This window comes from Zingiber officinale, chromosome 5A (assembly GCF_018446385.1).
Source record: "Zingiber officinale cultivar Zhangliang chromosome 5A, Zo_v1.1, whole genome shotgun sequence".
In the NCBI taxonomy this organism is placed as follows: Eukaryota; Viridiplantae; Streptophyta; class Magnoliopsida; order Zingiberales; family Zingiberaceae; genus Zingiber; species Zingiber officinale.
Genome location: NC_055994.1, coordinates 40715458 through 40727798, shown reverse-complemented (window position 1 = coordinate 40727798; position 12341 = coordinate 40715458). Strand labels below are relative to the sequence as shown.

Genomic DNA, 12341 nt, shown 5'->3' with positions numbered 1-12341 from the left:
AGACAAGAATCATAGAGAACTAGAATTCATAGTGGAGGATCACATGTTCCTCCATGTATCTCCCATTAAGGGTGTAAAGAGTTGTGAGATTATTTATGTTAAATTAAAAATATAATAAACTTATGTGATTATAGAGCATTTGCTTCGCATTCAAAAAGGACTCTTGAGTCTTTTCATGCATTCCTAAGTGTTAGCCATATTATAGAAGATGCTTTACTCATTGGGTGGATTGCGAGTTGTTTACCTTATTTTTATGCAAGATGCATTTCGGATCATTCACCCTATATATGTATGTATATGGGTCGTTCACTCTTATATATTGTGGGTTGTTCACCTTTACATATACGACACATCTTTTGATGGTAGATTGTAGGCAATGACACAATCGGATTAAGGAGCTTTACTTGTTGCTCCCTTCACTAAAGGAAATTTCCAACAAAAGGTGATGGCAGCAACACATCGTGGCAACAACAGCAGTAGCAATGACATGGTTGGTGTTGGCAAGGTGAGGAGGGGAGGAGTTTAGGACAAAAGAAAATGGGAGAAGAAGGGAAGGACAATGGTGATTATTGTTTGTGGTTTTTAGGAAAAGGATTAGGGTTATGGAAAAACACAGTGGGGAAGGAGGAGAAGAAATAAGGTTGTAGGTTTTTAATTTGTAGTTTTGCAAAAAAAAAAGTCTAAAGAGTTTTAGAAATTAAAACTACATCCTTAAAAAAAATTAAATAATATAAGAGTCTCGATAGGTCAAGCTAGGTTGATTAGGTACTCCGAGGCAAAACTTCTTATAAAGAATGAATTTATGGAGGTGAGGCCGCCCGGTAGGTAACTGTTGGTGAGTTGTAAGAGTCGAGTGAAATTGTGATTTGAGGTCTAGGTGGAACTTAACTTTAGCAAAAACTCATCCTTTGAATTGGTTCTAATCAACAATTTAACTAAATGATGAATTCAATCAATTAGTATGTGAGTCAAGAAGGGAGTCAACTCAAACTAATTCAACTTGCGAATAGAATATTTTTGTTAAATGTTGAGTGGATAGAAATGAAGTTAGTCAACTAGAAAATAGTTGATCTGAAAAAAGAAGGAAGATTGTGATCGTCAGAAGGCTTACCTGATATAATAATAGTTTAGTCAACTAATGTATTCTTTGTTGTGCAAAAGGCTGCTAGCTTTACTTATTAAAGTAAGAGTTAATTGCTTTCGTGCAAAGTAGCTATTTTCATACTCAAGTGAAGCTAAGTTAAAGGCTATAAATATGGTACCAAGAAGAGCTCATAAAGATTACTAAAAATACTCAAACTCATCATTTTGAAACTCTCTTTGCTTTAATTTATAGTTTTATTTTTATTATTAAGCTAAAGGTTTATACTTTAAAGTCCATACTTGCCCCAAATTGAGATGAATAGAATGCAGTCATTTGGTGAATGATATGCATCTCAGAGCAAAATTCCTCAAACAATGCCCTATATTCTCCTCGATCACTATGGATAATTTTGATGATTTTGCTAAGTTAATTTTCAACTTCACTCTTGTAATGTTTAAACATTTCAAGGACTTAATCCTTACTTTTTAGCAAGTACACATAATAATATCTCATACAATCATTGACAAAGGTGATGAAGGCTTATTTCCACCTCTTGTTTACATGAACTTATTTTACAAGGGTTGTATTCAATTGAATATCCATCTCTTTATGTATTCTTTCACTACAAATTCTTTATTCTTTGTAAGACAACCTTGTCGGCCTTAAACACTAGCGTGATATCTCTCTTAATTAGCAGCAATCCCAATGTCACATTCTTTCAAATATTAGGAACGTGCAAGACATCAACCAGCATTAGCTCTCTTCCCAAGGACATATTCAATATGATCCTTCCTAATCCTACGATCTTAGATTTAGATGGGTTGTCCATGTACAACTTGTTTAGAGAACAGAATGTAGAGTGTAGAGCATAGAGTGTAGAGGAAGAGAACATCACTTTATTGGCATATATATGTCATTTCTAATGCTGATCCACTAGTCTCAGGGTATCAATCAAATTGATTTCGAGTACCACTGCAATGAGCATGTGATCTAACACTTAGTTGTAAGGGAGTTTGTCTTGGTAAGGTGCACCTAACCTTAAGCTTTTTCTTTTTGAGACTTTCTATTTCTTTGAGTTGATTGTATAGTTAGGTTTTCCACAATAGAAGTTCCCTTGGCCTTTTGTTTTAGGCCATTGTAAGTGTTCCTTTTCTTCTTGTTGGTTATTAGTTCGTCCAAATGGGTCCGCACTTCCATTGGAAGTCTTTTGTTGGTCTTCTTTATAGATACATTGTAATCTCCTTTATTTGGATGATCCTCGAAACCTATCTCTTTTCTTTTTGCTTGAAATAGTTCAACTTAAGTCACCATCCTCCTGCGCTTTGTGTTTTTGTTTAACGACCCCCACAGAGCCTTTGTCATAATGGTTTTAGTATATACGTAGTATAGTTCGTTGTCCAACCTTTTGAGCATCCAGTTCTTGCATAGAAAATATCTTTTTCTACGCGATCAACTTTACCTTTGCTTGAGGTTAATCTTTAAATGCATTGAATGCATCTTTTGATGGTAACCTTGTTGGTGTAGCGAACACCATAATCGAATCTATGTTTTAATATTGTCAAACGTTCAAAGTTAAGTCTTATTAGTATCTAATAAGTTAATCCAATATGTAGGATGCTCAACTCGGAAGATACTAGGCAAGGGAAGTCTTAGTAGATCCTGGAACCAGGTAAGAAGTTCAGATGGATCAAGTGGACCTGACATCTGGCAGGTAGATTCGATAGCTCTGGAGAACCTGATATCGAGTCAAGTGGAAGTCCTTGCAGTCGATCCGATGCTGAGCAGTTAAATCCAAACAAGTCTGGAGGACCCAATGTTTGACAAGTGAGTTGAGTAAAACAATTGGAGTGGAGTGACAAGGAGGTCGTATCCCAGGAAGGGACAAATCCTAAGTTGCTGATCCAACTGAAGAAAACCAGGAGATTTCCAACTTGAGATCAAGACAGGTCTTCTTGTCTTACTGATGTATTATTTCATACTGTGTTAACTCTGTTTTGTACGAATATTATTGTTATATCAAACTAACTCTGTTTTGCAAAAACTGAAGGGATTGGTCGACCGAACAGAAGGTTCAGTCGACCAAACCAAGCTGACATGGCACAGAGTTCAGATCGCACAAAACACTTTTGGTATTCAAGCTTATCGGTCGACCGATAAAGAACATTAAATGACATTAATGACACAGAAAATTTGATCCCCGCAAAGAAGGAATTTTCAGTGATCGGTCGATCGAGCAAATCTTTCAATTGGTCAAACAATAAATGCATTAATGGCACAAAGATCGGATCTCGACAAAGAAGGAAAACTACATGACCAGTCAACCGACCGATAGGGAGATCTGTCGACCGAAAGGATCAGTTGACTAAACGCTTTTTCAGTTGACCAAATGCTGCTTATAAATATACATCTTGAGCTCCGAGCCAAAATAACTTTTTCACTCTGATTCATTCTGTCTCTGGTGTGCTGCTACTGTTCGTGCAAGTGACGATACATCTGCTCCGAAAAGCTCTCCAACAACTTTGCTAAATCTTCATGCTTATATTGTTGGTAAATTCTTTTCATACTTGCATATTCATTGTATTCATACTTATACGAATTTGCTTCCTCTGAAAGAACTATTATTAGTGGATTGTCCAACGAGTGCAGTCAAGAATCGCATGTCTTGAAGTAGTAGTCACGGGACTACGAACCAAGTAAAAAACAAAGGTGTTTTTTATTTTCCGCTACTATTTACTTTGATATGCTTTTATAAAAAGAAAAGATTTCTAACGAACGAGATTCGCCCCCTTTCTCTCGTCTATCATGATCCAACAATTGGTATCAGAACAGGTTACTCTGAAAAGACTTAAGAGTCTTTCTAGCAATTTTTCTTTTCTTTAGAATAATTTTTTTCTTTATTATTCTTTATCCCGCACTACTAAACTCAAGACAAAGTCTTGGAAATCTTGGTTATTCTTTTCATATACCAGAATGGCAAACCCCCACCAAGAAAGCTACATCACAATTCGTCCACCTCTCTTCAATGGAGAAGATTTTAGCTACTAGAAGAGGAGGATGGAATGCTTTCTAAAGTCCAATATTGACATATGGTTCAGCATTTAAAGGGGATATGAATCACCTAGCAAAAATGGAGAACTATTAGAACTAGAAGAATGGGATCATGACATGAAGAAGGCTTAGATCGACTTCAAAGCCATGAACACCCTCGTGCGGCATGACAAAGGAAGAACTAAACCGCGCCGAGCCCTTTGAAAATGCAAATTATGGGATCGACTAGTCAAACTACACGAAGGAATCGACGACTTCAAGATAACAAAAAGGGATCTTCTTCTGAATCAATTATTTAATATTAAAATGATACAAGGTGAAACCGTAACTCAACTACACGCACGAACTAAAGACATAATCAACAGACTCCACCTCATCGGCCACCATCTAGAAAACTGTGACATAATAAGGTATACGCTAAACTCTTTCCCTCAAAACGCATGGCATCAATGGTAGATACCTATAAAGTTTCAAAGGATCTTTCAATTATAAAATTAGATGAACTTTTTTACGAATTAGAATTACATGAGCAAACTAACACTAGTCAAGCCGAGAAAGATATAGCTTTATATGCAAGTCAAAACAAGATCAAGGAGGCTAAGTTTAATTCAAAGTCAAAACAAGAACCTGAGAGCGAGTCAGATTCGAATTCAAACAACGAAGAAGAAATAGTAAACATGGTAAGAAGAATGTTTACTAAAAGGAAGTTCAACAGAAAGAATCCGAAGAAAGTACAAAGCATCCCAACTACATCAAAATCGGAGATAATCTATTTCGGATGCAACAAAAAAGGTCCCTACAAGCACGAGTGCCCCAACCTAAAGGAGGAGAAGACCAAGTCTACAAAAAGGAAAGCACTTAAGGCAATGTGAGATGAATCTTTATCAGAGGAGTTGGATATAGAAGAACCGAAGCAATCAAGTCATCTTGCACTTATGGCAAAGAGCGAAGAATCTGAATCCGAGTCTGAATCAGAATCCGAGTACGAATTCGACACCAAGTTTGAAAGAAGCTACGGATCTGTATCCGTTTCCGAAGGGCCAAAAGAGTTAACCTTATTTTCAAAATTTAAAATGAGCAAAATTATTAAATGTTTATTTAAGAAATTAACTAAATCTAAGGTTCAGAATGATTTGTTACTTAAGGAAGTCAACCGCTTTAAGAAGCAAGTTAACTGGAATCCCTCTCAAGAGAACTTTAACTCAAGTTGCAAAACTTGAGGAAGAAAACTCTAACTTGATCAAGTAGGACTCAAGAAAACATTGGAAAAGTTCAACTTGGGCTCCAAGTATTTGAATATGATACTTGGATCTCAACGAGCAGTGTAAAAAAAATCTAGACTTGGATATGAAGCTAACTCAGACAACAAACCTTATATGTCTTTATTAAGTCAAAATATTAGAAACCTAGTCCAAGCATGGATTCCAAAAGCTTTTCTAACAAAGCAAGTAGGACCAAACTAATACTATGTATCAAAAAATAATATTTATTACTTAAAATATAAAATCAATATTTCAGGGGGAGGCAGTAAACTAGTTGTCACCTCAATAACTTAACATACCCGTCTGGGTATTTAGAACTAATAATATGAGAGAAAATTTTAACTTGGTTCTAGAAGAGACTGGGAAGCAAAGTCGAAAGCAGATCTAGGAGAATCATATGTGTTCAACCTGGTATAATCGGCTTAGTAAAACTTAACTGAAACTATCCCTATCTAGTCTAAATTAGTTGGACCAAGACTTAGTATTAAGTTCTTTGGACAAGACTATTTTAGAAAATATTCAAAAAGTGCTCCACCGTTGATATTCAAAAAGGTCATATGCGTCGCTTGCTTAATTAACCCAAAACTGAGTCTGAAACCAACATCAGTTAAAATTATCTTTTAAAATTAACTAAAATCAAATAAAATGAAAATCAACATAAAACTAATTAAAATTAAAATTAAAACTAAAAATTAACTGAAAACTTACAAAAATTAAAAACAAATTAAAATTAAAATTAAAATTAAAATAAATTAAACCTAAATTAAAATAAAATTACAAATTAAAATTAAAAAATCTTAAACTAAAATTAAATTAAAATTAAACTTAATAAATGAAAATTAAAATTAAACTTAATAAATGAAAATTAAAATTAAAATTAACTTAAAACTAACTAAAATAAAATTAACTTAAAACTAACTAAAATTCAAATTAATTTAAAACTAACTAAAATAAAATTAAAAATTAAAATTAAACTAAAATCAAAACTAATTAAAATTAAAACTAAAATTAAAATTAAAATTAACTTAAAGCTAAAATTAAACTATTTAAATCAAAATAAAAATTAATTTAAAGCTAAAATTAAAAATATTCAATTAAATTAAAATTAACTTAAAACTAAATTTAAATTAAACATAAATTAAAAATTAAAATTAATTAATTAATTAAAAAAATCTTAAATTAAAATTAAACTTAATAAATAAAAATTAAAAATTAAACTAAAATCTAAAAATTAAACTTAAACTCAATTAAAAATTAAATTAAATAGAACATTAAATGTAAAACAAAACTTAATTAATCTCAAAATAAATTAAACTTAAAATTAAACTAAAACTTAAACATAAACTAATTCATTAGCTGATCGACATAATTAATTCAAAGTTAAATGATGTTAACTCTAATCTAAAACCTTAAGCATTTCTAAAAATACATAAGGTTACCTTGTTTGATAATTTAGAAATGGTAAGAAAAATTAAGAGTTAAAATTTAAAAGTTTTGATTTTTATCGGTGACCGTATTACCCGTTCAGTCAACCAAACACCAAAACCAAAGCACACGGAACATTTATCGTGTTTTAGGTGATCAGTCGACCGAACACATTATTTGATTGATCGAAAAATTCAAATTAGGCCCAGTAGTTAAGGAACAAATGACCAAAATATTAATTTATCAGTCAACTGAACACCTAACACTTCTCTCTCATTAGTCGAAAATCTACGAATTAAAGGGATTGGTCAACCGAACTGTTTTATCAGTCGACCGATAAAACTTTATAAAAATGTTGTCGTGGCGGCAGAGGCTTCAGTCATCCAAGCTCAACCTCCTCCTCTCTCTAATCCATCATCAAACTCAATTTCGAGCCTTTGAAGTATTTTCAAATTGCAATCATGCCTCGGTAACAATCTCAAAACCCCCCTCTTTCATTTAAATTAGTTTAATTATAGTATTTTATCTATATTGTAATGAAAAGTTATGTAAGTTGGCTCAAAGAATTCTAGCTCCTTAAACCCCAGCTAGGATCCTAGGTTCTCTATAGAAAACTTACACCAATCCTTTAGCAACAAAAAAATTCTAGTTGTGGGAGCTGGATGTCTTGATCTTCCATTTTATCAGACATATTGTCCAAAGGCAATAGAAATCATAAAACACTACTCCCTGGATAGTCTAGTCTACTGTAAACATGCATACAATTCCGCACTTTGCGTTGAATTCTATCATAATCAGTGTGAAATTGTTGTTCATCATTTTAAAACTAAAGTTGCATCAAGAGACGTGTTATTTGATCTTGACATATTCCTTCGGTTCTTATGTATATGACCTTCAGGTAACCGGATCTTTCCCTATCCATCTTATCCTGATATTTTACCAAATCTATTCTCACATCTGACCCTCGATATTATGTATGTTGACTTCTTCCAGGGTGTATGCCCAAAGAAGATGTCATCAGTTCCTCTTAGCCCAGAAGATAATGCTCTTTACAAAATAGTCGTCTCATGCATTCATCCCCTTTCCTCTAGAGATCAAGCAGTCTTACGTCCAATTCACCTTTTTCTAATGTATGCATAGAAGTATAAATTAGATTTGGACTTTGGTTATTGGGTCTTCAAGTCTATCATTTACTATTCGGGGTATAGTACCTCGAATAAGGTTCACATGATTCATTGTCATATTCTGACTCCTTTCATAGTATCCTTAGGGATAGGTGTTGGTCGAGGAGAGTTGATAGAGTTATCTGACTTTGACCTAGTAGGTATCCGACAATTGTCCCTGGCTGGGATCAAGGCTAGTTCACAGAGTCTGTATGCAAGCGCACTCATCCATGTTACATTTGGCTCGTTAGAGAAGAGAATGATATTAAGGATGTACCTATAGATGTTGAGGAGCCCTATTTCCACCAATGGCCTAGGATTTCACCCTGACCCCATACTTTGATGCAGCTCAAGGGACATCATTTGCAACTCCAACACATACTAGTGATCCTTTCATCCAGTTTCAAGACGATATCTTTGGTCGTTTCAACTCTCTTCAGACCATGATTCAAGATCGGTATACTTCCATCCAGGGCGGCTTGCATATTTCCGTCAGGACATGACTGATCGAGTTGATGCTTTAGAGGCGTAGCAGAATAGGATGTTTGATTATTTTCGCGCTATGTACTATCCTTCGCCTCCTCCATTTAATGCATGATTTAGTTAGCATACTTTTGGATTGTTATATCTGATATTATATCTGTTGTTATGTTGAGATACTTTAGTTATCATTATGTATTCGGTACTAATGTTTTATCCCTGTATATGCTCATTTGCTTTATAGAATAGGAATTTATTTTTGTTATTTTTAACTAATAGTTTTCAAAATCTTCCTTGTCTTTTATACCCATATTTTACTAAATTTAGGATTTCAAAAAGAACAAAATGGAACTAGTCTAATTCCTACCGTAGAATGCATGATCCGATAGCTTTATGAAACCAGCATCTCACAAGCACACTAGAATCCCTTGTTTGTGTATTGTGAATCATAGAATGGGGTGAGATGCTTAAGTCTTAGCCTAGATTTCAGATGTTTTTATCATCGATATAAATCCGAGCTTTAAAACATACATTGATCAAGTTGGTTGATCGTGCTTTAGTCAAACCTAATTGGAATCCAAACACTCAACTTGACTAACTTTAGTCCAATAAGCTAATATCTTGTGATAAACAGCTAAAAACTAAAGTTTGACATTTCAAAATAAGAATTTTTTCTAGATGTTTCCTTTATGCATGCTTAGACTTTACAATATTTTAAATTAAGGAGGAGCATTAACTTCAAGTTTTGGAAGAATTTTATAGATAATTTGCAAAACCTATTTCAAAATTATTTCAAAATCTAAAATTTTCAAAATTTATTTTTTTTCCTTGGAGATTTCAAAACCTCTTAGAAATTTCAAAATTTATTAGTAATTTCAAAACTTCTTAGGAATTTCAAAATCTATTATCTCAAAACTTATTTGCAGATTTTCAAATTTTTTTTTAAAAAAAAAAACTATTTTGAAAACTACTTATCTTTAGAAATTTCAAAATCTATTTAGAAATTTCAAAAATTAGAAATTTCAAATTCTAATTCAAATCTATTTCGATAAACTTGAAAATTTTTTCAATTCAAACCTTAGTTATGAAATTTTTTAGCAAAAATTTTCAATACTTATTTTCAAATGTTTTTTTGGAAAATGCTTTTAGTAAATCTCATCTCTTAGAAAACTTTCAACATCTATTTATTTCAAAATTTTAATATTGTCTTTCAAATACCTATATGTTAGATATTTTTCAAAACTTAGTAGCAACATCAGTGTTTTCAAACCTATTTTTCAAAACTTTTCCTTAGAAACTTTTAAACTTAACTCCAATTTTGAAAAACTTCTTAAATATTTGATGTTCGTGCTTAACCCCATTTTTTGACGTGTATCAAAGGGGGAGAGAAGTTAATTTCAAAGGAAGTTTATTTCAAGGGGAGAAAGTGGACTATCATGTTTTTAGTATCATGTTTTTAACTTAACTTTGAACCGGGTTATCAAACATCAAAAAGGAGAAGATTATTGAGGCAGCGAGCACCATAATCGAACCTGTGTCTTGATGTTGTCAAAGGTTCAAAGTTAAGTCTTATTATTATCTGATGAGTTAATCCAGTGTGCAGGCTGCTCAATTCGAAAAGCCCTAGTAGGTCAGCTGGACTCGATACTAGGCAAGGGAAGTCTTAGCAGATCATGAAACCAGACAGGAAGTTCAAATGGGTCAAGTGGGCCTAACATCTAGCAAGTAGACTCGATTGATCTAGAGAACCCGATATCGAGTCAAGTGGAAGTCCTGGCATCTGATCCGATGCTAAGCAGTTAAGTTCAAACAAGTCTGGAGGACCCGATGTTTGACAAGCGAGTTGAGTTAAACAACTGGAGTGGAGTGAGAGGAAGGTCGTATCCCAGGAAGGGACAAATCCTAAGTCGTTGATCCAACTGAAGAAATCGGGAATGTTTTTGTTCAAGCCTTGTAGGAATAAGAATGAGCTACAAACAAAGCTTATTCAACCCCCCTAGCCTCTCTAGATGATTCAACACAATTTGAATGTTGCGATATTCAAGGTGCATTAGGAATGCCACATTTATATGGTTCTTTGCTATTGTTGTTTCCTCGCAAGACAAACCAATGTGCTTTTTGTGTCAATGAAAAAAAATGCAACTTGGTGACAAAAAAATGCAAGTGACCGCACCATTTTGCATGCCTCCAAATCCACATGCATATGAGATTTGAGATCTAGACTATTACTACAACATTGGTTGACATTGATTTCTAGCATTTTTATAGCATTGTTTATGTTGCCTTGGATTGTGTAGCACTAAGAAAGGCTTAATTAATCAATTCTTAATAATTTTGTTATTTAATTAATTCCCATCCCTCCAATTGCAGCCTAATTTCAGAAATTTACCCAAATTCTCAACCAATTTCACATCCTCTAATTGTCTCACAAGAATTAACACTTACACTTAATCGAGTTAGTGTTTAGGTATTGCGTCTGTGGAGCTTGCTGGTTCCAGAAATTCTAGATCAACCCTTATAATTTGAATAATCTTATACATTAATTTTTTATTCACTTTAGAAATCATTCATATCTTTATTCAATCAATTAGTTATAAAAATCAATTCAACACAACAAAAAAGATGAAAAGGGAGAGAAGAGATCATCCGTCCAAAATCCACACGAGGAAACAATAAAGCACTTTTACAGTAATAAAAACTTGGAAAATTGTGAACTGCAAAAAAAACACACACACGATAAAAGCATACACAGAATTAAATCTGCTTTATTATTATTATTATTATTATTATTATTATTATTATTATTATTATTATTATTATTATTTTGATAAACTGGTAAAAAAATTTAAGCAAAGATAAATGAGGGAAGAAATTATTATACACGATGCTTGCAAGAAAATATGCAACATCAATTAATGATAGCTGCCGTGAATCAGGGGATTCAGAGAAGTCAAATCTTAAAAAGAGGAACTGGGAACAGCTATCACAATTAAGTATAATACAATTAGAAAAATCAGCTGTAAAAACAAGTGTCCTAAATGCTAAAAAAGATGGCGACGAATGCTCAGAAATTATTCGATGGGAAGAAGAAAGAAACGAAGCAATGCGTGGCTAGAAACAAAGAAACATGGAAGAAAAAAAACGAAGAACTTACGCCAAGGAGGAGGGCTATTGATGCAGTAGGCAACACTCAACTGGTCCTTCACTGGATGCGGCACTAGCTCATCCTGCTTCGGCGCCGGCGCTGCTCCAGACATCTCATCTACCGCCTTAAAACAACCACTTTAAGAACCCTAAAATCCTCACTCAATTGATGCACACTAACTGCACACGACTCAAAGATCGACCTCTTCCCAAGCGTTCCTAGCTGAGCCTACAATATTCAAGGATCTAAACGTTAAAGTCTTCCAAGAATCCAAGAGCAACAGTCAAAACGGAAGTCGAAGATCACAATAAAGAGATGCAGAAGCTCACCGGCATGCACCCACCACTAGAACAGAAGACTGAATGGAGTCAAGATCTGCGTCTTGAATGGCTAAAGTTTAGGCAAAGGGACCCCAATGGTTTGCTTCTTCGCCATGCTCTAGGACTAGGAAGATTGCAGACTCTCCGGTTTTTATTAATATTTTTTACCTCATTGTTTATGTTTTAAATCGTTATATGGCTCGGGACTTGTTTGCTATCACCTCGGCTCGGCCACTTTAATTGGTAAAAAAAAATTGATAAATCCTGGTGTCACCGATTATTTTTAAAATAACCGATTTGATTCTATTTAAAAGAAAAAATCCTACCAATATATTATACTCAGATATTTAAATTATTATTTAAATATCCTATCATAATATCGCAGCCTGGGGAAAAATCGGCCACTCTAATTGT

The 12341-nt window shown here is 33.6% G+C and overlaps 1 protein-coding gene across 1 annotated transcript in view; it reads right to left on the bottom strand.

Moving 5' to 3' along the window:
• LOC121980453 (nucleobase-ascorbate transporter 6-like) overlaps positions 1-12096 on the bottom strand; it is a 32025-nt gene extending 19929 nt beyond the window's left edge. Inside the window, exons 1-2 of the mRNA XM_042532488.1 lie at positions 11937-12096; positions 11617-11835 (exon numbers count right to left, since the gene is read on the bottom strand). Coding sequence (XP_042388422.1) covers positions 11617-11719 — 103 coding nt within the window. The 5' untranslated portion in view covers positions 11720-11835; positions 11937-12096. The remainder of the gene's footprint in view (positions 1-11616; positions 11836-11936) is intronic.
• Between the last annotated feature and the right edge of the window lie 245 nt (positions 12097-12341).